This window comes from Terrapene carolina, unplaced genomic scaffold, assembly GCF_002925995.2.
Source record: "Terrapene carolina triunguis isolate 2854851 unplaced genomic scaffold, T_m_triunguis-2.0 Scaffold58, whole genome shotgun sequence".
Taxonomy (NCBI): domain Eukaryota; kingdom Metazoa; phylum Chordata; order Testudines; family Emydidae; genus Terrapene; species Terrapene triunguis.
In genome coordinates, this window is record NW_020664409.1 from 105,491,948 (window position 1) to 105,519,837 (window position 27,890).

The window sequence follows — 27,890 nt, forward strand, 5'->3', positions numbered from 1 at the left end:
ATAGGAGGGTGGGTTGTGGAATAGACATGAGCAACACATCTCGAAGTACAACAGTTACAGAAAGGATAGTAACCGTTTTTTCTTCTTCGAGTGCTTGTTCACGTCCATTCCATGTTAGGTGACTCCCAAGGAGTACCTGAGAGGTGGGCTCGAGTTCATGGATATGCGGATTGTAACACTGCTCTACCAAACTTGGCATCATCTCTTGCCTGCTGGGTGATGGCACAGTGGGAGGATAAAGTATGTGCTGATGACCAGGTTGCTGCCTTGCCAATGTCCTGAACAGGGACCTGGGACAGAAATGGCACTGATGAAACCTGAGCTCTTGTTGAATGGGCTGTCAAGATGGCATGAGGTAGGGTGCCCAATTGCTCATAGCACATACAAATTCAGGAAGTGATCCAGGATGAAATTCTCTGGGCTGAAGCCGGTAGGGCTTTCATCCTATCTGCTATTGCCACAAAGAGCTGTGTGGATTTATGGAACGGCTTGTCTTTTTCAATGTAGAAGGCAAGGGCGCATTTAACATCCAGTGTGTGGAGACACTGCTCCTCCTCTGTTTTCTTGTTCCATTTTGGGAAGAAAATGGGCAGGAAAATAGCCTGATTACTATGAAACTGCAAGACTACCTTTGGGAGGAACACTGGTTGGGGGTGGAGTTGAACCTTGTCCTTAAAGAATACCATATACAGGGGTTCTGATGTAAAGGCCCTGATTTCTGAGACCCTCCTGGCTGAGGTAATCGCTACCAGGAAGGCGACCATCCAGAAGAGATATGACATAGGGCATGATGCCAGCAGCTAAAAAGGAGAACCCATGAGTCTCAACAGGACCAGGTTTAGATCCTACGGAGGGACAAGTGCGCAAATTTGAGGGTAAAGCCTCTCTAGACCCTGAAGGAAGCAAATGGACATTTCATGTGAGAAGACCGACCTAACATCCACCAGAGGGTGGAAGGCTGAGGTTGCTGCTAGATGCACCTTGATCAATGAAGTGGCTAGGCCCTGTTGTTTCAGATAAAGCAGGTATTCCAGCACGGACTGGAGAGGGACTGAGTTGGTGAGAAGCCTCGTTGGGAAGACCACACCAAGAAACGCTTCCACTTGGCTAGGTAAGGGGCTCTACTAAATGGTTTTCTATTACCTAGCAAGACTTGGCAGACTTGTTCTGAACAGGCCAGCTCCACTGGATTAAACCATGGAGCTTCTACATGGTCAGCTGGAGGGCCTTAAGGTTTGGGTGAAGCAAACGGCCCTCATCTTGCGAGATCAGGTCCAGGAGAGGTGGGAGCGGCAGTGGAATTGCTACTGACAGATCCACTAGCGTGCCAAACCAGTATTGGTGTGGCAGGGGCTATAAGAATCACCTTTGCTTTGTCTCACTTAACTTTCAGAAGGACCTTGTGTACCAGAGAAATGGGGGGAAACAAATAGACCAGGAGCTTTGTCCATGGGAGTAGGAAGACATCTGAGAGAGAGCCTGGGCTGTTCCCACGCAGTAAGCAGAAGTGCTGACATTTTCTGTTCTGCTTGGTTGCAAAGAAGTCTACACGGGGAAACCCCGACCTCTGAGGGATGGATCTGGTTACCTCTAGGAGAAGGGACCACTAGTGGTGAGAAGAGAAAGACCTGCCAGTGTTCCAGGCTCCCGGAAAGTGGGAAGCTTTGTGGTGAATGGAGTGTTTCAGCCAGAAGTCCCACAGGTGAATGGCCTCTTGACACAGGGTCGATGAGCACTCTCCTCCCTGTCTGTAGATGAAACCAGGGCTACCATGTTGTCCATGTGCACTCATACAACTTTGCCCGTGATCTGGGGTATGAACACTTGGCACTCTAAGCAGATTGCTCTGAGCTCTCTGATGTTTATGTGCAAAGAGAGCTCTTCCTGGGACCACAGGCACTGAGTCCTGACGTGCTTGAGGTGAGCCCCCCCCAACGTAGATCGGACGCGTCCAAAATTAGGGATGCTGATGGTTGAGGGGTGAGAAAGGGATTGCATGCATCAATCAAGGGAGGCGAGGACCAGGATAAGAACAGTGAGCACTGAGTCTAAGTGGTGACAGCGTGGTGAGCATACTGAGGCCAGCCAAGCTTGAAGGGGTCTGAGGTGCAGTCCTATGTGCTGAACCACGTAAGTGCACATGGCCATGTGACCTAAAAGTCTGAGGAAAAAATTGACTGTTGTGATGGGGTGAGCCTGGACCTTGGATATTAGAGCCAACATTGTCTGGAAGCAAGCCTCTGAGAGGAAGGCTCTGGCCCCGGTAGAATTGAGCACTGTACTGATAGATTCTGTCCTCTGGACGGAGATGAGAATTGACTTTTGCTCATTTATCAATAGGCCCAGGGCACGGAAGGTAGTTTGGACCAGACTGATGCTGGCTTTGATCTGGCCTTGGACTGGCCCTTGATCAGCCAATAGTCGAGACAAAGGTAGACTTGAATGCCTTGCCTTCTTAGGAAAGCCGCCACCATCACCACCATCCATTTTCTGAAAACCCAGAGGGTTGCCAACAGGCCAAAAGGGGAGCACAGTGAATTAGTAGTGGGTCTGGTTTACGATAAATCTGAGGAACCTTCTGTGGCCCCGGAAGATGGAGATGTGGAAATGGGCATCTTTTAAGTCAAGGGCGGCATGCCAGTCCCCTGTATCCAGGGAGGGAATAATGGAAGCCAGGGAGAGCATGTGGAACGTCAGCTTCTTGAGATAACTGTTGAGGTGACGCAGGTCTAGGATGAGTCGAAGACTCCGTTTGGCCTTCAGGATTAGGAAATAGCAGGAGTAAAATCCTTTCCCCCTCAAGTTCTGAGGCAACTCCTCTACAGCCCCTACCCGTCAGGAGGGTTTGCACCTCTTGGACTAGAAGTTGCTCATAAGAAAGGATCCCTGAAGAGGAACAGGGATGGGGATGGGTGGGAGGGAGAGGTGGAAGAAAACTGAAGGACGTAACCTTCCTCCACCATACTTAGCACCCAACAGTCCGAGTTGATGAGGGACAATGCCAGGCTGAAGTAGGAGAGTCGGACTAAAAACAAGGGGGGAGCACGATCTGGTGGATATAATGCCCTCAGGAACCCCTTCAAAAGTTCTGCTTTGGGCCTCCCGGATATTTGTGCATGCCTGGTAGCAAGGCTGAAGTGGAAAGGGGCAGTTGCCTGTGCTTATAACCCCTGCTCTGTTTTTTAAACAGGTCTTGGCGAGGTGGTGGAGCAGAGAGACGGAGAGGTTGCTGAGGTCTGAAATGCTTCCTCGAAGGTGCCAGGGAGTAGAGACCCGGGGATCTGAGGGTAGCCCTGGAATCTTTCAGGCCACGCAGTTTTGTATCCATCTGTTCAGAGAAGAGGGAGGTTCCCTGAGACAGAAGATCCTGAATGGACTGCTGAACCTCTGGTGGCAGCCAGAAGCACCTTCCCATGACCACAGCTGATGCCATTGTTCTGGCCGCCGTGTCAGCTGTGTCTAGGGCTGCCTGGCTATGGTCTTCCCTTCCTCCATTAGAACAGAGAACTCCTGGGGCACCGAGTCTTTAAACTTTGCCATGGAGTCCCAAACATTATAGTCATACCTCCCAAATAAGGCCTAGTGGTTGGAGATGTGGAACTGTAACCCACCAGTAGAATAAATCTTTCTATCAAACAGGTCCAGCTTCTTTGAGTCGTCTTGGGGATCATGCCTTGCAGCCCTTGCCTGTCTCTTTCGTTGGCCACTGTGACCACAAGGGACCCAGGAAGGGGGTAGGAATATAGGTATTCATACCCCTTGGCAGGAACATAGTATTTCTTCTCTGCTCTTTTTGAAGTGGGGGGCAGAGAAGATGGGGTCTGCCACAGGGACCTGACTGGACACATAACGACCTCATTGAGGGGTAGGGCCACCTTTGCTGGGGCTGCCACAGCCAAGATGTTGATCAGGCTGTGCGAGGACTCTAAGATTCAAAATCACCCTTTTCAATAGCTCCTGGTGAGCTCTAAAGTTGTCCTGTGGCGCCGAGCTGTTCGATCCTGACACAGCTTCGTCTGAGGAGGCGGTGGCTGCCTGCACTGGCAGGGGGCCTTCCTCCTCTGCATCTGCACTGACCACATCACACAGGCCTAAGTCCTGAGTGTTGGTTCTGGGCTTGGTACCAGAGTTCAAGTCGGGTGCCGGATGGTGTGGTGGTGGGGCCCTTCTCTCAGACACCACTGAGTACACACAGCTGGAAGGCAGGCCTGGTAGTGGGGGGAAATCCCACGGATTCCAAAATGGCCATTGGACCTGCACAGGCCACTGTCCTCTGGGCCAGGCGCCCGGGGGGGCACCCGCACTGGCATCTGGGGGGATGTATACTGGGTACTCGTAACAGCCCCTGGATTGGGTGCAGGACTCCACCTCCGACTACGAGTGAGCTTGGAGAGACCATGGGGGGGCAGTACCCCTCGCTTCTGCTGGCTGGGGCCAAAGTCCAGTGATCAGTGCCAGACTGGGGAAGTCTTCGCCAACATCAGCACGGCCAGTTGCCCTCCACTCGGTACAGGAGGACCTGGTGCCAGTCAGGAGCTCGGGGCTACCTGCTCCCTTCTGCTCAATGAACTCCCCGGTGCTGGAAGCTGTCCTGCTGGGTTCAGGGGTACTGGGAGGATGGCACCGTCATCTCGCTGGCACCAAGATGTCCCCCTGCTAGTTTTCAATCAAGGTTATTGCTTATACTAATGCTTATACTTTCAAGTTTGTCCAGTAACTGACTTTGGAACATCTTATTGATGGTCATGCTGAAAACTAAGCAAACTGCATCCATTGCCTTTCCTTAGGTCTTTCTTGCTCACTTTCTCACAAATCTATCAAATTTGCCTTCCACTCTTCCGGCCGAACCCCCCAGTAACTCACTTATAGTCATTAATCTCACCATTTATCCACCTTTTAAGAAAGTGACACTGTATCAACCTTCCTCCAGGTCACCAATACATTCACTTCCTTTATATTAACAACATTCTATAATCTTTTCTTTCTCTTAATATTTCTTACTGCATCTCTCTATTCCTTCCTCTTTGTATGTATCCTAAATGAGATAAATTTCTACTGATGATCACTGACTTTGAACTAACCCAACTGCCTCTTTGCTCTGCCTTGTACTTTTCTTAACTTCCAACTTTCCACATGAAATGTTATATTACTAGGGCTGTCAATTAATCACAGTTAACTCACACGATTAACTCAAAAGAAATTAGCTCAATTAAAAACATTAATTGCGAGTAATTGCAGTTTTAATCAGACTGTTAAACAATAATAGAATACCAAATTATATTTATTATAAATATTTTTGGATGTTTTTCTACATTTTCAAATCTAATGATTGCAATTACAACACAGAATAAAAAGTGTACAGGGGTCACTTTATATTATTTTTGATAAATACTTTCACTGTAAAAAAGAAACAAAAACAGTATTTTTCAATTCACCTCATACAAGTACTATAGTGCAATCTCTTTATCATGAAAGTGCCACTTACAAATATTCTTTTTTTGTTACATAACTGCACTCAAAAATAAAACAATGTAAAACTTCAGCGACTACAAGTCCACTCAGTCCTACTTCTTGTGCAGCCAATTGCTAAGACAAACAAGTTTGTTCATATTTACGGGAGATAATGCTGCCCTCTTATTTACAATGTCACCTGAAAGTGAGGACTGGCATTCACATGACACTGTTGTAGCCTGTATTGCAAAATATTTACGTGCCAGATATGCTAAACATTTGTATGCCCTTCATGCTTCGACCACCATTCCAGAGGACATTCTTCCATGCTGATGACACTTGTTAAAAAAAATAATGCATTAATTTAATTTGTGACTGAACTCCTTGGGGGAGAATTGTATGTCTCCTGCTCCATGGTTTTATCCACATTCTGCCATATAGTTCGTGTTTTGGCAGTCTTGGGTGATGACCCAGCATATGTTGTTCGATTTAAGAACACTTTCATTACAGATTTGACAAACGCAAAGATGGTATGAGATGAGATGTCTAAAGGCACAGCACTCAACCCAAAAGAATCTGAAGTACCTTCCAAAATCTGAGAGGGATGAGGTGTGGAACATGTTTTCAGAAGTCTTAAAATAGCAGCACTCTAATTCAGAAACTACAGAACCCAAACCACCAAAAAAGAAAATTAACCTTCTGCTGATGGCATCTAACTGAGATGATGAAAATGAACATACATTAGTCCATACTGTTTTGGATCATTACCGAGCAGAACCTGTTATCAGCATGGAAGCATGTCCTCTGGAATGATGGTCGAAGCATGAAGTGGCATACAAATGTTTAACATATAGGGCATGTAAATACCTTGCAACGCCAGCTACAACAATGGCATGACAATGCCTGTTCTCACTTTCAGGGGACATTGTAAATAAGAAGCGGGCAGCATTATCTCCTGTAAATGTAAACAAACTACATTTGTAATCTGCACTTTCACGATTAAGAGATTGCACTACCGTACTTGTATGAGATAAATTGAAAAATACGGTTTCTTTTGTTTATCTTTTTTTACAGTGCAAACATTTGTAATCAAAATAATAATATAAAAAGTGAGCACCGTACACTTTGTATTCTGTGTTGTAATTGAAATCAATATATTTGAAAATGTAAAAACAAAAATATTTAAACAAATGATATTCTATTATTGTTTAACACTGTAATTAAAACTGATAATCACAATTTTTTTAAATCTTCCAGTTAATCGTGATTAATTTTTTAATCATTTCACAGCACCAGATATTACATTTAATACATACATACTGCACACATACTACTGTTATATATTTTTAAAAGTATGTTTGATATGTATTAGCATTTTCTACACAAACAGAACAAAGTCCTTGAAAATAATGAGACACATATTTTAATAATAAATTATCATAATATTCAGGCAGAGCTGAGTTTGGAACCCAGGAATTCTTGACTCCAAACTATGTGCTCAGTACGGTTAGATCTCTGCCACTGCATTATTGGAACTAATGTCCTTGCAGTCTTGTTCACAGCATAGCCTGCTTTCCCTGGCATACGTGTAGGGTGGCCAATGTCCCAATTTTATAGGGAAAGTCCTGATTTTTGGGTCTTTTTCTTAAATAGGCGCCTATTACCCCCCACCCCCGTCCCGATTTTTCACATTTGCTGTCTGGTCACCCTATATATGTGCTTTGAAAGAAGGTATCTTAACAGTGGAACATCTATTTTCATATCAATTGGATATAATTGCTGGAAGTTATTTTTTAATCTGTTTAAAAACAAGCAAACAAAAACAGTATATTTCCTCATGAGTCCTAAACAACAATTTAATTGCCCTTAAAAGAATCTTCTACCCTACCTTCAAATGATCCAGTACCGAACCTTTATCTGAATTAGCTCACTTTGTCTTATTTTATTTTAAAATAAAAAATAAAATAAAAACTGGAAAGTTGCTGTCGTGAGCTGTTAACCTAATTTTGTATTATGCGATACACCATGTCTTCTCTATCCCACAAGGGTTTTAGCAGCAAAGCATAAGAATTAGTTAGAGCATTTGTTGATACATTATTCCACTGAAGCTAATGAAAACAAAATTGACCTTTAACGGGGTTGTAACAAACATCAATTGTCTCCTTTGGAATTGAATGCAAAACTTCTCAAGCACTCTGTTCAAATTTGGATTGAAGCCATCTACTACTATACAGCATGATTAAGTCAACAAATTAGATTTGCTATCAGGATGCTTCTTGGATGTTTTAAGTTTTGGAATATGTGGTGGACACACTATATGTTTATTGACCCCAAGATCATAACTCAGTAAAACAACACACTTAGCAGAAGCCAAGGGAAAATAAACCCTCAGATTTTAAATTTCAAGTAGCTGGTAAGTAATTAAAGAACTCTGTGTAAATTAGTCCCGTGACTGATTAATTTAATTGTACACAGAAAATCCATTTTTGTACAAAGCATTGTTACATTTGTAGGACTAGAGTAGCTTATCCCACAAGCACTAACAGAATACAGATGACTGAAACCTATGGTACTGCATATCAGCAAGTTTAAACAGTTAACAAGCCAATTTGTCTTAGTCATACAGTAGTAAATGAGCTCTCACCACCTCTATAGATGGAAAGTTCTGAAATTTATCAGGGTTTAAGATTTCACACTTTATTTTAGATAAAATGTTATGTTTATGTTAGATAAAAATAACAGTCTTACTATCGTGACCTCACTACGAAAAATGGCAGCAGTGCTGCCTTCTCACTAAACTAGTCTTCATTTTCCTGTACAAGCAACAGCTCAAGCCTCAAACTGAAATGCAATACTTACTCTAAAACTTCATAGTTGGACTTCTTTTCTAGTGCATTGCCCCTCATCTCCCAGTAGGATCTCCTAAAGTCAGGGAAAAAATATTTGCAAGCAATAATTATTGGATGAACCAGCTTAAATCTACAAGTGCATTCAGAGCTTTCAGAGACCTACCACTGAAAACCATTTGCAGCCTGACTTCAAATATGTGTTCATTGACATACTATTACACTACTACAACAGAGTACACTTTAGTTGATTAAAGTATTTTTCATGCACAAGACATCCCAGAATGTTATACTAATAACATAGTACTAATAGCACCATGATGAGTATGAAGACAAATCAGACAGCCACAATGTGCTCGGCAAAAATATCGGAGAGTAGAAGCTGTCAGAGAAAAGTGTCCAGGATAGTGGGTTGTTATATCCGTTACATTTTCTAAAAAAAGGTTAATAGAATTTTCACTTCTTCCAAGACTGCCACTAAGGCTAGAGAAAACATTTCAAGCCCTTACCCACAATACCCAAGTGCCACATCCTCGTTATTGGTATTCCTGTTACTAGTGGTAGTCCTAATCTTGTTTTATCTCTGAAAATTACTGTTCAACCTGCACTTTTCCCCTTTGCTCTATATCACTTGATTTGCCATTCATTTCTTAACGATCTTGTTGCTGTCCTAGTCTTGCTCTGCAAGACAATAGCAGAACTAAAGCAATTACCGGTATCTTAGCCCTGAGATTCTCCATAAAACAGCGAAAATACATTTCAAAAGGTTTAAGGGGTGACTGTTTCAAGATTCTCAATGTGGTAAACATACATTGAGTATCTCAGGTGTTTAACAGTTTGAAATGGAAAAGCTACACAAAATATCAGTGCAGCTCACAAGATCAGTTCATTTGCCCTTTCAGAAACTTTGTTCTGCAAAAATATTTTGCATTCTTAAATTAGTATGTTAAAAATCTTCAACATCAAGCGCAGAGGGGAAAAGTGTTTTATTTTTAATTAAATTCTTCATCTGTATTATTAATAGAAGAATGAGGATGTGACACTATCTGCTAGCAAATGCACTTCAGAATTATTTTCTTTTGAATATTCCACTTTAGTCTTTAGGCCTTCGAACTGTTTAGTTGCTAATATGCAACAAATAAAATCAATATAAAAAGATAGTTAATTGATCTGTAAAATTAATCTGTAATTTACAAACCATTAGGAATCAGTTACAATATATTCTGATCATTTTTTATTTTAAATGATAAATTAGTTTTCATAATTCCTAACAATATTTTACTAATTTATAGTGGTAAGAGAATCAGGAAAAATACGAATTAAAAACAGCTTCAAAATTAATGTATACAGTATATCAGAAACAAAATATACAGTTTTCAACTTACCGGATTTCAAGGCAACCTAGCTTCAAAGCAATTTCCTGGTCCACTTGATCTGCTATTTCTAACATATAATCATTTTTCACCTACGGTAAAATAAGTAGTTTTGTGTCATATAAGGATAATGTCAATGCTACTGAAGGTTGCTTCATTCGTCCATCATATTAACTATACGCTTGAATATTGTCCAAGCAACTTTGGATAGGTGTATTTTAGGAGTACATAATTTTGGGAGGTATCAGACTATCATAGCGTATAAACAGAAAAAACCCCTATTCTTATGTTTCTCATCTGCATATACGAGCTGAATTCCTGTAGGCACTCTCTTTCAACAGCAATTTTGATGCAATTTGCCACATCTCTGTCTCTGTTACCTACATTAGACTTTACTAATTTGAACCAAATTAGTCACAGGGAGCCTGGATGTCATAGCTGTGACATTTGCATTCACAATTAATGTGACTGCACGCTCAATTGTGATACACATGCATGCCTTGTAATTTTGCATGTGCAATCACGGTAACTATGCATGTACACTAATAAACATGTAGAGAGTTGTGAAAATTTGACCCACAACATCAATGTAAAGAAGCATTTGAAATAATAAGTAGAGTCAGCATGTGATCACCTATACACTCAGTACACCTTCAGCCAAGTCTAATTTTTAAAGAATGCCTTTTATACTGGAATATATCAACACCATTCACACAAAGAAATACACATCTTCCATAAAAAAGAATAGAACCCAAAAAATTACTGCCCAAGATTTTTTTGTGTAAATGATGTTTTGGCTTATTCCAGTGTGAAAGGTATTCTTTATAGACACACATTTTAAATAAAAGTGAATATGAACTTTTATTTTCACAGCTGATTGTGTTTAATCTTGTAATCAGTTCAGAATCCTATTACTGTGATGCCATGGTCTGCTGATATGCAAAAATTGTCATCTCACAAAATCAGTATGACTTCACTGCAGATCAAACATGAAGACACTATGAAGTGTGAGGAGCCAAACCTTCCAAAAAGAACTGCGTAGTCACCAGCTATGGTGAGAAAAAAAGTACTTGAAAATTGTACTACTATGAAATTCTCTTTTTAAAAAATTCCAACAAGGAAAGAAGCAGCAACCTGATCACTGAAAGCAGCTCTGGAAAAACAGACATCTTTATGGATTTTGTAAGATGAGAATGTGAATTACTGTGATTGTTTCAGCAATGTCAGAGAAAAGCCTCTTAGGTCTGGACTGCTCAAGTGCTCAATATTTTGACAAAACAAAAAACTCTTAAACCTTCTCAGTATAACTCTAACAAATACTAACCACATAATATCAGGAAGAGTTTTTAACGTCAAAAGTGTAAATAGCTGTGTTACCCTGAAGGATGGTTTGTCAATATAAATTTATTTATATGTGCACGCAATGCACACACAATGAATTATAGCACAAATTGAGATGTTTATATGAAGAATGAATTATTAATCTTAGAATTGATAGTGCTTTACATCGTCAAAATGCTTACATTTTAGAGATACAAAATCTTAGATTTGTAGAAAAATGTGAAGTCTATCTAGTTCTTCTGAACTATAATTTGTAAAAGTTTATCTGATTCCTGTAACGAAATATGAACTTAAAGTTATCTGGTCATTACAAAGGTTGTAAAATGATACCATCTTTCAATGATGCATTTCCCAGGAAATCAGAATTTAATATGCTATTAATTAAAAAGCACAAGGAAATCCATTAAGCTACTGTAAAACACATCATATTGCATTAACCAGATAAACATGTATTGCTCTAAGTGAAGAATATCCCATCTTTTACATGCTGATGTTTCAATACAAAAATAATCATCCATGAGCCAAGGATAATTGTCTATTGCAGTATTTTTTTCAAGATTAAGTACTGTAATTTTTTAACTCGTTTGAAGATGACAAATGTTGAAACTCATGGAGTTTGACATTCTACTCTTCTGTGAAAGCACATATCAGCTGAAGCAACATTATAAAATTAACAATCTATACATTTGCCAAAATTATACAATTATGTTTACTTTTAAATACTTTATGGAATTCTCTCTCAGTTTTATCCCCTTATTCAAAGCTACCAACTGTCTGTCACATCACTGATGTAATATAAATTCTCTTCTGTGGTATGAAGTGGTGACATATTTGTACATATCATTAAGGTGTGGCAGATGTATTATTCCACTCATTTGCATGATAAAACTATTAATGTAACTGGGAAGCAGATTTCCCACAAAGGGGACTTCAACGTCATGGACCTAATTATGTGAAAGAGAGCTCATTAGCAGTTAAACCTTAAGAAATACTTATGTATAATTCTGGTTTGATTAAAAAGCACCCATTCAAAATTTATCAGTGGCTGAAGTTCAACCTTAACAAGACAGAGTATGCTGGGAGGTAAAGAAAAACACTGCAAAGAGCTTGCTGCTACTGTGCATTCTCCGCCAGTCAGAGACATACTCATGAATTACATTGTCTGAGTTCTGGGGTGCTTCTCAACTTAGTATCAGCAAGCTGCATTCCTAGGAAACTTGACTGACCACCTCAGACAGGCTAAGTGTTATCCTCAGCAAGGGCAGGATGCATAGACCTTGATAGAGCTTCTGTCAGTATGTGGAGACTGGTACTACAATTTGTTTAGGCTTGGAAGCATCAGCCCAGAAGATTCTGCAACTCCTGCTAAATGCAGCTCACATGACGTCTCAGCAACACTGGTTACAAACAGCACAATTGTGCTTCCCTCACTCCATTGGCCCTCTGTAGCGCTCTGTGTCAAGTTTTGAAGTCTTGATCATTGTTCAAGCCTCTAAATCAGGGGTCCCCAACGCAGTCATGGCGCTCGCCGGGGCGTTTAAGTGCACCTGCGTACTGGCCGGCGGACAAGCATCCGCCGAAATGCTGCCGACAAGCAGCAGCATCCAGAGGCGTCGCAGCTGAAATGCCGCCAATTTTCGGCGGCATTTCGGCGGCGACGCCTATTAATGTTGCCGCTTGTCGGCGGCATTTTGGCGGATGCTCATCCGCTGCCACGGTCCTCTGTGACTCGTCATCTGGTGCCCGCCAGACGAAAAAGGTTGGGGACCACTGCTCTAAATCTGTGTCCAGATTAACTATAAAACTCCCTCAACAGCTCCACAACAATTAAGGAAAAATGAAGCTGTCTACACCAAGAGACAAACATGTATGCAGGAGACACTTTTCTCAGGTGGGTGGTTGAGTGGGGCTAGGGTTACCATATTTCAGGTTCCCAAAAAGATGATACTGCCAGGGTGGGGGAGGGGGAGCTGGAAGGGAGTACAATTGGGGCTGCTGCAGGGGGTACCCTGCGGTGGGGGTACTCACTAGAGGTGGGGGGAAGGTTGCTCCCTGTTACGGTGGCAGGCGCAAGCCCAGGACGCAGTGACAGCTGTCAGTCAGCGCCTCCCTGCGGGATCCCCCGCTCTCCCCAGGGCTGGGAGGTGGTGCCTGGGTGGACAAGATCCGGCAGCAGTGGCTGCAGGGGAATGGACTCATCAGCTGCGGAGGCAGGGGAGGGGCCAGACAGGAAGTGGACCAATCGGCTCTTTCTGAGCTGCAATGTCTACTCTTCAAAAATCCCAGACATTTCCTGTGATTTGAAAAATCCATCTGGACAGAGGACGGAGCCTCCAAAAAGAGACAATGTCGGGTAAAATCCGGACGTATGGTAACCCTAGTCTGGGCCTGGACTGTGGAATTCACTCTTTCAGGAAATTCGAATGACAATAAACTTCACTATTTTCCAGTTCAAATGTAGTTCGCTCCTTCAATCTTGCTTTTCTACTAAGCAACACGGAGCACATTAGCTTTCAAATAGATAAGCACACACACACACCTTCTACCTCTTTACCCTCTCGGGAGGAATGGAAAAGAAAACCTCACAACAGGTGCTAGTTTCACAGGCTGTGTATACACTAATCATTTCCTGAAATTTTTCACATCACTGTAGTCCCACTAGCAGTAGCAATGGTGGGAACCCTAGGGTGGACAAGACAGCTCTTGGAATTAAGCATTGTGTCATTTAAAACTGCTCACAGCTAGTCTACATGACATGGTAGTAACACACTGGCGGCCCTTTGTCTACAGTAACACTTTCACTTATTATTATTATTTTTTTTTTACTTCAGGTGGAGCTGCCCCTGTATTAGCAGTGGTAGGATATTTTTCAGAAAGAAAGCTTTGCATAGATAAGGCCTCTGTTTATTTGTAAACTTCGAGTGTTACTGGATGCCATGGTGATGGGCACAGTAAAAGAACCTAATTAGAAAGTTAGATTTGGACTCTGGTAGACCAACAGGGATGTGAATGCTAAAGTTAAGCCCCTATCACTGAAAACTTCAGCACCACCCCTGTTTCATTTAAACCAGGATCTTAAACTCAACTACCCACATTATTACCACAAGTGGTCTCTGCAGCATCTATAGATAAGAACTGGACAGAACTGAATGATGCCTGCTGTTCTCTGAGGGCATGTCTACTTGGGGACACTCACGAAAGGTAAGTAAATTAACTGAAGGTGTGAATTTAGAATGCATTAAAGTGCATTAAAACCCTTGTGTGAATGCTCTCGTCAGGAAGTGAGTTAAGCTAAAGTAAACTAAGACCACTTTTAACCCCACAGGGACATTTATTCAAAAGTAATGTGCTTTATCTAATGTACTTTAAAGTCAAACCTTGAGTTAATTTGGCTTAACTTTTCTGAGTGTCCCCATGTAGACTGTTGTGATAATAAGGTTTACAAATTTACCCTAATTGTGAGTTCAACCGTAAAAATTGAGTGAAAGTTCATAAAGTGTCACAATAACCTATAATAATAAATGCTGATGGAAAAAGTTATAAGAAAGAGACAAAAAGACTGAATTAATGCAAACAAAAAGGCCTACTGATATAATTTTCAAGGACTCTTAAGATCTTGCCTAGTAAACAAGACAGTGTGAGACTGAAAAATCAATGAATCAAAGTTGTTGTTTTGGAAATTAGGTATACAAAATGATGAGAGAATTGGGCTATTCTGCCCAACATGCCCTTTTGGGGTTCTTAAAAAAAAGAGAAGAGACACTGGGGGGGAAAATACAGACGGAGGCTACTGCAGTACTGCCTCCTTGAAAGAAGAGGAAGGAGAGAGCTTCATCATTGTGGCTGACACCCCTATCATCTCCTGGGACCTTGGCCTTTCTGCATCCTGATCCTAAGGATTGTCCTAACCAGACCATATACCCCTCCCTCCCTCCCACCCACCCACGTCTGTGTTCTCTTCTTTCCCCACATGATTTCTTTTCTTTCCTATCCCTCTCCTTTTTCCTTCTATCTAATAAGAGTCTGGCTTAGTCGGCCAAGACTGTATATTTTGCAACATTGCTGTAAACCTGTGACCAGAAAAAGGAAACTAAATGCAATGCCCTAAATAGCTTGATGCTGGTGCAAGTTTACCAGGTTTCAGAGTGGCTGATAAGATTGTGCATGGTGCCTGTGTTTTTGCAGCAGTGAGATTGCACATAAAAGTCAACAACAGAGACAGAAGCTGCATTTTCTATCTTTGCTGTTCTTTTCTCTCCTATTTTGTGTGTTTGTCTTGTTTTGTCTTCTAAGAAACAGGATCAGACTTTAACAGCAGCAATGACAGCTTTAGCCCACCTCAACTAACTTTGTCTCTTTTCCTCAAAAGGATGGTTATTACCATCTTTAATACCATCTAACAGACTGTCAAACAAGGGGGTTTCTTTCTAAAAACTCTCTCTAGCTAACAGAAAAGAGAATGAGGAATGTTGTAAAAATGAAAGCCTTACTTAATACTTCACTTTTCAAATGCTTTCGTGGATTTTCCTTTGTTTTCTACATCTTTAATAAATGGGTTAAAATGATTTTTAACAGTGCGTTTGCCATGCTGCTCAGGTATATCAAACCCGGAGTCCTGTTTAATATTGGACAGTTATTGAGTTATGTTAATATCTTTGACTCTTTGGGCCCAGATAGTCCATCTAAATTAATATAGGACATGCCGCGAGTTACTTCCTGAAAAGTTGACATACCAGTTCATGAAATCTATTATCATGCCTTACTCTTATCCAAATTAAATTTCATTGGCTACTTCATTTAGATCAAATGGATGTAAAGGTAGCAAATTGATAGAAGGAATTTGTTTCAGCTTGCTTTTTCAGAAAAAAAAAATACACAAGGTGAAGGAAATCTATCAACAGGTTTTGTGAAATGAACAAGGTGGTAAAACAGAGAGGTTTACTTACCCATGTAGTAACTCGAATTTTTCAAGTTGCATGATCCCTATCTGTATTCCACTGTGGGACATGCATGAGCTCCATGTACCTGAGACCACAATTTTTTTTTTCTAGCAGTGTCCATTGACTGACCGGTAATGGAATACAGATAGCGACCAGATACCTCAAAGAGTTCCGGTTACTATACAGGTAAGTAAGCCCTCTCTTTCTTCTTTGAGTGCCTATGTGTACCTATATTCTACTGTGGGTGACTGACAAGCAGTACTCATCAAGCAGGAGGGTTCGAGGACCTACATGATATTAAACTGAAGTACCGCCAAGCCGAAGGATGCATCAGATGCAGATACTTACACCTAATGCCCCACTCTGGAACCCATACCCATAAAAACAGCTATATCACATACTCCATGGGGATTCCATCCTGCAAGAAATCTTTCCTGAACCCCCACTTCTGCACTTCAAATAACCCTCCAACCTTTCCAAACTCATCATCAGAAGCAAGCGCCCCACAGACCAGAACAACACCAACTCAAGGCAGCACCAGACCTTGACAGAACAACAGATGAAAAATTTGCAGACATATCTCCACTGCTACAATGATCAACACACATTTCAAGATCCTTGGGTCCTACATATGCCTATCACAACATGTGGTATAGCTCATACAATGCACTACATACCCCAATAACTATGTTGTGAATCAGACAATCACTACGCTCTTGAATGAACTCACACAGGAAAATGATAAAAGACAAAAACACTATCACATGTGGGTGAACGCTTTTCACAAACTGATCACTCTATAGCTGACCTGTCAGTCCTCATCCTCAAAAGAAAATCTACCCGATACTTTCAAAAGAAGAGACTGGGAGCTTAAATTCATTACTTTGCTAGACACTAAAAATCATGGACTGAACAGAGACACTGGATTTATGGTTTATTGCAACAATCTGTAACCCACTAGCCCCCCATTTTTGTCCTATGACTGCAGAGGTGTTAACGGGCTGCTCTACCTAGAATGGTACCTTACAACATGTGCTAACAACTTATGCTAAACAATCTGTTTCACCTTGCATTTTGCTGTGATGCTGGGAGTACATTTCCCAGACCTGAGGAAGAGCTCTGTGTGGTGTCGTCAGATGTCACCGGTGTGGTGCTCTGCTCTGTTCAATGTTGATAACAGTCAGCTGCGTGTGTGTGTGTTCTCCGTGTGTGCTGTCCCAGCTCTGCGCAGATAGCTGGCCCAGCAGATCTCGAGCAAACCATCCAATGACCACAGACTCCAATAAGGGGCACCTGGCCAGGTTTATTGTCAAATGAAACACAGTCTCTAGCTCCTCAGATCAGATGTGTACAGTTCTGTTAGTACATATGTGCTCCCTGACAATGGACTGGCTCAGTCAGTGGCAGGATTCTCCACTGCCCCCTAGGCCAGACCAAGACAACTCTTCAGGGGTAAATTCTTATACACAGGTACAAACAAGTTACACATCACTCCTGACGTATTGAGGTGCAACCCCTTTACGTAGAAAGGTGCAACCCCTCTATGTAGTAAGGTGCCGCCTCTCACCTTGTACATGTTGGTTCAAACAAAACAACTCTATCCATCATATTACCCTTTTGCCCATCTTTAGGAAGGATCAGACTGTTCCTTGTTATCTGTGTGGAATGTGCAAGTATCGGAGTATTCTCGTAACTTTTAGGTATGTGTATTTTTGCAACATCAGCCCTTTCCTTGCCAGCTTCTGTAAGAAGGGCCTGCCTCTGGCTCACAGTTTAACTTTACTTTATGTTAACAAAGTCTTGACCATTACTTTAGTTCGGGCCTTAGGCCTCAAACCGGGCCTCTGATACAAGGGTTTATGTTTCAAAGCCTCATCTTACTACATGTGGCTTGAAAACTTGTCTCTCTCACCAACAGAAGTTGGTCCAATAAAAGATATTACCTCACCCACCTTGTTTCACTACAGCATATTTTGAAGTTATGTATGGAGCTCCACGTTGCCACTTTACAGATGTCAATGAGTGGTACTTCATGAAGCGAGGCTACCAAAGCTGCCTTGGCTCTGGTAGAGTGAGCCCTCACATCTCGAGGAGAAGGAGTATCAGATTCCTTGAAACAGAACAGGATATAGCCTAAAATCCACCTAGAAAGTCTCTGAGAAGAGATTGGTAGAATGGATGAAGGGGAAAGCAATGAAATGAACAATTTAGTTGAGTCTCTAAATAATTTTATTCTCTGTAGGTAGAATGCCAATTCCCAGCATACATCCAAGGAATGGAGTCTTACTGGTGGCATTCGAACTTTGCAAAGAAGACAGGTAAGTGTATTGTAATTGTATTGTCTGGTTTAGGTGGTCAGTAATTACTTTGGGGGTGAATTTAGGGTGTAGTCTCAGTGAAACCTTATCCTTATGGATTACTCTGTATGATGGATCTGCCATAAGGGTGCCTAGTTTTCCTACTCTTCCAACCAAAGAGATGGCCATTAGAAAGGTAACCTTCATAGAAAAATTGGATAGTGAGCACGTCACCAACAGTTTCAAATGGTGACTCAGTTAACGTCAAGAGGAGTAGTTGGCATAATCATATTTTGAAAGCAAGTTCTCATAATTGGCTATTTGGAATTGAGGCTGGTTGATGTAAATACCTTCCTTCTGAGGAGGTCCAAACATTTAGCCTCTTTATCTGAAGATTTAGACCCTGTGTGCTGTTGCCTACTACGTTCGGTTAGCAGCTCGAACTACTGATGAGTTTGGGGCAGGATGCGTGAACAAAAATTCTGCTTCTTTGACTGGGACAAAATACCCTTTCTGCCCTCTTGGGAGTAAGCGCACAGGTTGCTTGAGTATGCCACATGACTTTGGCAGGCTTTAGGATGTCTTCATTCATAGGGAGTGCCACTCTAATAGGTCCCACACTCTGTAAGACATCAAAGAGTCTGTGAGGTGTCTCTTGGATTTCCTCCAGAAGAATCTGGAGGGTTTGCAACACTATTTAATAGTTCCTGAAACTTGTTTGTGGTCATTTGGCAGATGCAGTTGCCTCATCCTCACTGTCTCATCAGAAGATGATGATGATGATACTCCTGTTGGCACCAGCAGTACTCCTGGATCTGGCTCTTCTTCTTTCTCTCCCATGGGCTCCTTGAGGGGAGCTCTGGCAGATCTCTGGGAGGGAAGGGACTATATGAGACCTTACTGATTCATGATATTGCATGTATGAGTCCCATGGTCACCAGTAAGGCCAGTGGGAGGAGAAGGTAGAGGAGGACCCAAGGCATAGGTACCAACAGTCCTGAGGGTGGTACACAATTTTATATGGTCATGAATTGGCCCAGGAGATTCTGGATCTGCTATCTGGGCTCACATCTCTGGGCGAAGGTGATGTTGGTCCCTTCCTGATGTTAGATTCCCAGAAAGAGTGGTCTCCAGTTCTAATGGTAGTGCTGTTGGTAATGTCGATGCTGAAATACATCAATTTGTAGATGGCATGAGGGATTGATTTCTCTCAGAGTTAATGGATCAATGGTGTCAGAATCTCCCTTGGAAGGACTGGGTCCAATAGGAATGGAGAGACTGCCCCTTATGCCGTTGATTCGCCACACAAGCAAATGAAGAGTGCAGGCGCACACCAATGGACACTGCCAGCAAAAATCATCTGGTCTCAGATGCATGGAGTGCATGCATAATCTAGTGGAATACACACAGGGACCAGCATTCGAAGAAGGAATTTCAGCTAACAAGACAAACTAACACAGATTGCAGGCAAGATGGCACTGAGTTGTTCTACCTTAAATAGGAAGGGAAAGAAGGAACCAGAAAGGGACAAGTCTTCATTTAAATTTGAACAGACATTATGATTAAGACAGATTCAATTTTATACATTAGAACCAAAGAGGAAACCTGTGTATTTACCTATAAAAAAACATCAATATGAATTTAACATAAAAACAAACTGAAAAGAAAAACAGAAAGGAAACAAAGATGCAAAATACCTGAAAAGAAAACTTTGGGAAAAGGCAGGGAATGTTTGGCAAATCTGAATATGATTAAACTTCTGAGGTAAAGGACACAACAGCCAATAACGAACACATTCTAGTGAGCTACTTAAAAATAATTTCTGTTGTGCGGCAAATTTACAATATTCTTCAAAAATCCACATTAAGATGTTCCTTGTTCCAAACAACTTACAATCTAAGGTTCTGATCCAATGGGAATCTTATCACTGACTTTAATGTGACCTGGAGTGCATCTATATGCCCACCAGCTAGCAATAAACTACGTATGACAAGGATGATATACCTGCTCTCCCTGCAGAGATGTCCACCTATGGTGCCCCCTTCTCCAATATAGAAACAATCACCATTCTTCTCTTGCCCAGTAGAAATCCCACATTCAATCTCTCTGCTGTCTGTCCAACCCTATCCCCCCCAAACTATCAGGAGACAGCTTTCTTTAAAATAAGAGAAATACAAAGGGAAAACATGACTCTCTCCATTCTGTTTCCAATACCCAGTATGAATAGAAGAAATTCTCTCATCTGACTGGATTTTTTTTTTTTATAGATCCCTTTCCTTGGAATGGTGGAAGACGAAGACAGGAAATGTGCTCAAGGCCTATAAAAAGCTCTAGCTAAGAACCTAACAAAAGCTCTGCTGTGTGTTGCACAATACAGTTTAACAAAGAAACAAAAGTTAAACGGAAGAGACTTATCAGGTCATTTAATGCAAACCCCAGGGGCCGGTGGAATATTTTTTCCTATAGTATATTTTCATGCTTTGTTCACTTATTATTGTTCATTATATTTTTAGTGATGACAACGTGCTCAGTGCTGCACAAGACAAAGATGAAGACAGTCCCCTGCCCTGAAAAACTTGCAGCTTAAAAGACACGTATACACAAGGCAAGGTGCACTGGCAAATTTAGGAGGAGACAACAACATGAGGATTTTTATATGATGGTTATCATTATTACGAAGAGACAATTTATGGGTGTTGTGATAGTCTTAGCTCTCAACGGTTTCCACCACTTCCTTTCAGAGACTGTTCTATAGACTAAATCACCTGTCAATAACTTTCTTCCTCATATCTAGCATTCATTTTATTTCTCTTAATTTTACCCCCTTACTTTTATTTTTACCCTCAACCATTCCTCTCCTTCTAGGTATTGACACTATTAAAAAATGCCATTAGCCAAAGCCATGTGAAACTACAATTATCATAGAGTCCAAAGAAGCAGGTTAGGAGAAAAAGCAAATGTTGATTTGCAGAAACATTATTGTTTAAGACCTCCTATTACAACCAAGTAACTTTCCTCACCGCCCTCCACCCCAGTCAAGAATAGTCTCTTTAGACCCCCCCTTCTCAGCTCTGGGATATCAGCTAAGGTAACCAGCCCTGTGGAGGAAAGGCAGAGGAGTACCCCATTAAAATGTAAAATACTATCATTATGCTCTCTCTTTCTTTACTACATTTTCTGGTATAACCTTTATAAAATGTAAGTGGTCCTATTTTCTTAAGGTACCAGAATCTTTCCACATAACTCATGTAAATACATGAAATGCATCTAATTTTGCAAAAAACAAAAATAAAACAGCAGCTCTAACACATTCCCATTGATTAAAAATAACCTTAAAAGCACTCCAACAAAACCCACATGACCTTAACTTATTTATACCATGCTTCTGAAACAGGATGCTCTGGCAAGGATAAGATTAATGAAATTTGCAGTCACTCAAAAGCTCCAGAGCCTCTGGTCTTAGCAATCAAGCATATAAAGATCAACACATTCTGCATTTGTTGTAGTACTCTGAAGTCAAAGTTTATAACAACACAAATCTATAATACAATTTTCTAGTAATAAATATGCACAGGGACTGTAAATATGTTACATCTTATTTGAATTAATCGAATCAGTCTACTTCACTAGTAAATTGTTCCTTTTTCTTCACATTTCTCTACCTGCATTTCTCTACCTGCATTCTACTGTACCAGCACATGCTTATCTGGACTTGCAGAGAAAAAAACATATTGAAAAAAGATTAAAGGAAGTAAGCAAGAAATGAGTTTTCTATCTGCAAACGTAATGTTAAAACTTAAGCATCCCTCCCTCAAAATTGTATTTGAACTGTGCTTATACACCTCTACCCCGATATAATGTGGTCCTCAGGAGACAAAAAAAATCTCACCGCGTTATATCAAACTTGCTTTGGCCCCCCCGTTCCTTGTTCCCTGACCGCCCCCTCCAGAGACCCCCGTCCCTAATCACCCCCAGGACCCCACCCCCTACCCAACCCCCCGTCCCCTGACTGCTCCGACCCCTATTCATCCCCCCTTTCCCCGCTGCCCCCTGACGGGCACTCACCAGCAGCGGCGGGAAGCAGAGCAGCCCAGCCCCAGCCCGCTCCACTCCGCCACCTCCCAGCTGCGGCGCTCCGCTTCCCGCCGTCGGTGAGTGCGGGGAGATTGGGGAAAGGTCCCACACTCACCTGCCCGGCGGGAAGTGGAGCGCCACGACTGGGAGCTGGTGGAGTGGAGCTGGCTGGGGCTGGACTGCTCCGCTTCCCGCCGCTGGTGAGTGCAGGGAGGTTGGGGAAAGGACGCCCTCCGCACTCACCGGCGGCAGGAAGAGGAGCGACGCAGCCCCAGCCCGTTCCACTGTGCCACCTCCCTGGGGGTGGGAGGGAGCCCCAGACCGCCCCCGAGTCCCTCTGCCCCTTATCGAACCCCTCGGCCCCAGCCTGGCTCGGCACCCTTAACACGCTGCTCAGAGCAGCGTGTCAGAGCTCTACCACCTTGTATGCGAACCCGCGTTATATCAGGTCGCGTTATATCGGGGTAGAAGTGTATTTTGTATTCAGTTTTATAATCTAAAAGATGTCAGCTCTTTGGGAAAGGGACAGTCACTTAGTATGTTTCTATAGTGCCTAGCACAATGGAGCCTCAAATTGGTTCAGTCTTCTAGGCATATATTAACACAGTATAAATTTAAACAATAATAACTGTAGTTCTGTTTGCTCATTGTCAGAGTGGCAAGCAAGAATACAATTGAAGTCCATGGTTCAACAGCAGTTAACCCTCTAATGCTGGAAGACAATGCCTAGCCTACTGCCAGTGAAGGGATACACTATGCGAAAAGCCAGATGCCTAGTATTAATGTGACTCCTTTTCAAGGACAGCAAATTAAAACGAAAAACCTTTCACTTGTCTAGGAGGCAAAAAGATTGCCTGTCTCTACCAAGGACATAATAAAACGACTACACTCCCTCTCTCTCTCTCTCTCTCTCTCTAACAAAATAAAACCTGCAAAATCCAACATTATCCTGAGCCACTAGTGTTTCTAAAAGATTTACAATTGCCATGTCCTACTATTCGCTTAGAATTTCCGTCACTTGCCTCCTACTCTTACCAGCAGCAAGTTCCACTCATCTTGATCCTCTTATATCAACCAGATCTCTTGCTGGTAGGAGAGAAGCTTTTATGGGAAACATGCTGCAACTTTGCTGAATGAAGGAGCCAGCTCCTAGAAGGGCTTTTCTCTCTCCTCTGCCATTGCCCCTCCACCCGTTTCCCACTGCTAGAATACAACATACCACCCTAGACATCCATATCCCCTTCTCACTCACAGCCCTGCCAGCACCCGGGACTTGCAGCAACCTCACAGGTTAGCCATGGAACTTTACTGTCTCCCCAAACTAGATCTCTAAAAGAAGCAAAGAATGAGAAATATCTTCCCTGATGCACTGTCCCAGATTTGCAAATGTCTAACATTTACTCTATTTTACTGCTTCCCATCTTATCAGTAGAATAACTCCCATCCCTACTTCAAGCAGGATACAGAGGCAGGGGTGGGTGAGAGAAAATAGAACTTGAAAATATTTACACGATCACCTGTCTGTAGCTTTAGTGGAAGTCAAAGCAAGTAATTTAAAAGCTGTACTGGGTGAGTTGGGGTAACAATATCTTTTAAGACTTTAGAGCCTTTTTTGAGCAATGGAAATGATCAAATATGCTCTTAAAGCAGAGAGGAATACAAGAGTGTGGACAAACTGGGATCCATGAGGTAGCATCTTTTCACATACTGCAGGCCAGCAGGAACCAGGCACATGCACAGAAAAGTTTTTTTCAGGATCACTCTTACTTTTGGTGACAGACACTTTCCAAACATTTTTACTTTACTTTCACTAATAAGTTGCTGACTAGGCACTTTTGAAACTTTAAAGATTTATTATCAAATAATGGTCAAATTTCTCACACTATAACTGGTTAGCAAATTCCAAATGGCAAAACTTGTTATCATGATTGGAAGGGTGAGGAGTGTCTGTGTTTGTGAACACCGAGAAATTAATGAGTTGCCTCACTCTATGACACATGATCAAAGAAGAAGAAATCTAACACAAACGTTACATTTTACCTACCAGCTGCTACTTTAAAAAGCCATCTGCTTTATTCACCCATATACAATTTTTACATAGCTACAATATTTTGGGAAAATATTCACTCCAGGCAGACAGGCTAAAAACATCATCCTCTTTACAACACTGTTTGCAAGTAAAGTGAGAATTTTATAAAAGTGAAATAATTTTCACTTTAGGTAATGAACTTTTTCTCCATTCCATCTATGGATAAAAAAAATTTGAGAAAACAAGTTCTTTCTATTCTGCCATTATTATTCTGATTTCACTCTTGCATATATAATACAGAAAACAAATGTTTAATAAAATGATCAAATAGTTCGACTGGATTTTATCTGTTTCCAAACTAAATTGTTGTGGAAATTCTTTGATAGTGTCTAGAATCAAGTACTTTGTCTCAAACTGTGCCATAGACCAGTATCTAGATCAGCCTCCTACGCTGGCTTTCCAACCACGTTTCAAGTCAGCAAGAAATTTCTCACAGGAAATATCCTCCATTTTTCCAGGGGGATGATTCAAAGATAAGAAGTGATCTATTTCTCGCTTTACTTCTGTGTCTACGACCCACTTATATCAGACTGCTTTCTTACAAGCAGTTTTGAGAAACTGCTTTTCGTGCAGAGGAATACCTGAATGAGTATATAGAAAGTTTAAAATCCAGCTGTAATAGTCAACACCACAGCATTTAAAAAAACATACACAAATGACAGTAGTATATTTCTGCACCACAAATACAAGGCAATCTAGAAATCAGAACTAAACTAGTTTAAAGAAGCAGGGGTGAGAGGAGAAGATGGTTAACACTTTGTCTTTATAAAATGTCTTTCATCCAAAGATGTCAACGTACTTTATAAAGGTAGACTGCAGATTCTGGCTAAAGTGAAATCAATTAAAGAAAAAATCACAGATCTTTAACAACTGTGATCCATTCCCAATAACTGTTGATACACATTATGATCACTAAAGCCCAGACAAATATAGCTAAATTATTGCTGAGGCTGCCCAGCGTTCTCTTGTATCCAGATGAAATGTACCGAAGTGGTCTATTCATCTTCAGAGTATATCAGTAACAAACTAGCAAAAAACAGTGTTTCTTTGATTATGCTTTTAGATCTTAATCTGGAATAGAAGCATATGCTAATTAAGTAAATGGTGCAACTAAGTCTGGCAAATTTCATATTTGTATAAATAAAGGGATTGAGAGCATTAGCTTTTCAATAGTGTACCTTGCCATGAAAGATTGGAAGCAAGTAAGGGAGTTTTGGGGTTGTAAATGCTTTTGTTTTTAGAAAGTAATTTCCTTTATTTATATATGTTACACTTTCCCACAACTCCTTGGATGCCATCTGTGATGCTGGCAGGCCAGGTGCCAGCTCATGTCAAGATCCTTAGGCTTCACTGAACACTGACAAATGTATAATTGGAAACTAGTCTGGCTTGTCTGTGTGTTAGCGTTGTTAAAATAGATATTAGAGCTAAAAGAATGCATTTAGACTTTATGGAATACTTGAAGAATGCTGGATGTATTAATCCTACTTATAATATCTGTATCCCATGTTATAAGGTAATGCTTAAATGTTTGCTCTGTAACCATAAAAATGTTTGCTAAGACTATAAACTCCCACAGTCAGGAGAGAAGCATTACCGAGTGCGAAATATTAATGTACTCCATAACATATTATCTCCTGCCCATCAGGAAGGACTACTGAATCCAAATGGGCTACTGTGGAACAATGACTCTGTTGACTGCTTCCCTTCCACATGAAGAGGTTAGGTGCAGGAGTGCTTGTCCAATGATCCTGGGATGACGGGATAAAAATCCCTGACAAGGAGAAACTCGATCTTTTACACAGTCTGGACTCTGAGGTAAAAAGATTCCTAAACATAAACAAGAGATCCCCATGCTGCTTGGCATGGGTAAGCTCTAGAGGACATAGAGAACTGCTTTTAATAGAAGCTTATATTACCTTTTTAAATCTAAGACTATAACTCATTTGTGTTTGTATATTTCCTGTTTTAACCGTGTAAATAACTCATTTCTTTTCCCTAGTTAATAAATCCTTACTTTATTAAAGGACTGGCTACAGGAGTTGTCTTTTATTTGAAATCTGAGTACAACTGACTTGGGGTAAGTGACTGGTCCTTTGAGACTGGGACTAACCTGAATATTGTGATTTTTGGTGTAAAGTGACCATCTATCACATAGTCCATCTTGCCTGGATGGCAAGATAGACTGGAATGCCCAAGGGGATGGTCTGTGACTCCATGGTAAGGCTGCTATAGTGCTTTAGGAGTTCACACTTTTTACTGGATGGGTGAAACCTAATTATAGAACATACAGCCAGTTTGGGGTTTCTGCCCTGAGCTTGGCACTCATGTACCAGACAGCATGACATTCCTAAGAATCCCAATGAATTTCCTTGTATGTTTGACTGATTCTTAAAATTTCTGATTTTATAGCAGGGGACTCCAGAGTATATTTACAGATACTTTAATATCAGTCTGAACAGCTGACTGAATTTTCACCTACTGTCTACACTATAATTTATGTCGGCAAAATTTATGTCGCTCAGGATGTGAAAAAAAACATCTCTGAGTGACATAAGTTTTGCCAGCGTAAGCGGTAGCATGCACAGCACTATGTCAGCGGGAGAGTGTCTCCTGCCGACATAGCTATCACCACTCATTGAGGTGGTTTTATTATGTTGACGGGAGAGCTCTCTCCCATCGGCATAGTGTAGCTACATGAGCGATCTTACAATGGCGCAGCTGCATCGGTACAGCTGTGCCGCTGTAAGCTCGCTAGTATAGACATCCACTAACAGAACAAGTTAACTGCAAGGAGACATACAGTAGAACCTCACAGTTACGAACTGACGGGTCAACCACACGCCTCATTCGGGAATGGAAATACGCAATAAAGCAGCAGCAGAGATAAAAAAAAGTAAATACAGTACATTACTGTGTTAAATGTAATCTATTAAAAATATAAAGGGAAGTTTAAAAAAAGATTTGACAAGGTAAGGAAACTGTTTCTGTGCTTGTTTCATTTATATTAAGATGATTAAAAGCAGCAATTTTCTTCTGCACAGTAAAGTTTCAAAGCCATATTAAGTCAATGTTCAGTTGTAAACTTTTGAAAGAACCACTCTAATTTTTGTTCAGAGTTACGAACAACCTCCATTCCCGAGGTGTTCATAACTCTGAGGTTCTACTGTAAGTACTTTTCCTCCTCTCCTCCCCATTTTACCTCAGCATAGGGAAGTTATGCCCTATGCCCTAAAATTTTTGCTGTACTTTGTTCTATATTGGTACAGTACCTAGCACAACTGGGTGCTGATTCAAGACTAGGGCTCCCAGTACTACAGTAATACAAATAAATAACAATAATAGTTTCAGTTGGAAAATATGCTCTGCTTTCTGTCCTAATCTGTTGTGTAGTATTACTGGCAACTGTTGGACATTTCACAAAATGTTGAAAGCGCTAAATGAATGTATAGTGAGGCAGTCATTGCAATAGAATTATT

General features: G+C 41.4%; 1 protein-coding gene across 9 annotated transcripts in view; it reads right to left on the reverse strand.

Annotated features, from left to right (window-relative positions):
• The window catches only part of PTK2 (protein tyrosine kinase 2), a 352,467-nt gene that overhangs the window by 143,383 nt on the left and 181,194 nt on the right, over positions 1-27,890 (reverse strand). For all 9 annotated transcript variants that reach the window (XM_026646750.1, XM_026646742.1, XM_029913965.1 and 6 more), the window contains 2 exons: positions 9,683-9,762; positions 8,311-8,373 (listed from right to left, as the gene is read on the reverse strand). In XM_026646750.1, the coding sequence (XP_026502535.1) occupies positions 8,311-8,373; positions 9,683-9,762 (143 nt within the window). The remainder of the gene's footprint in view (positions 1-8,310; positions 8,374-9,682; positions 9,763-27,890) is intronic.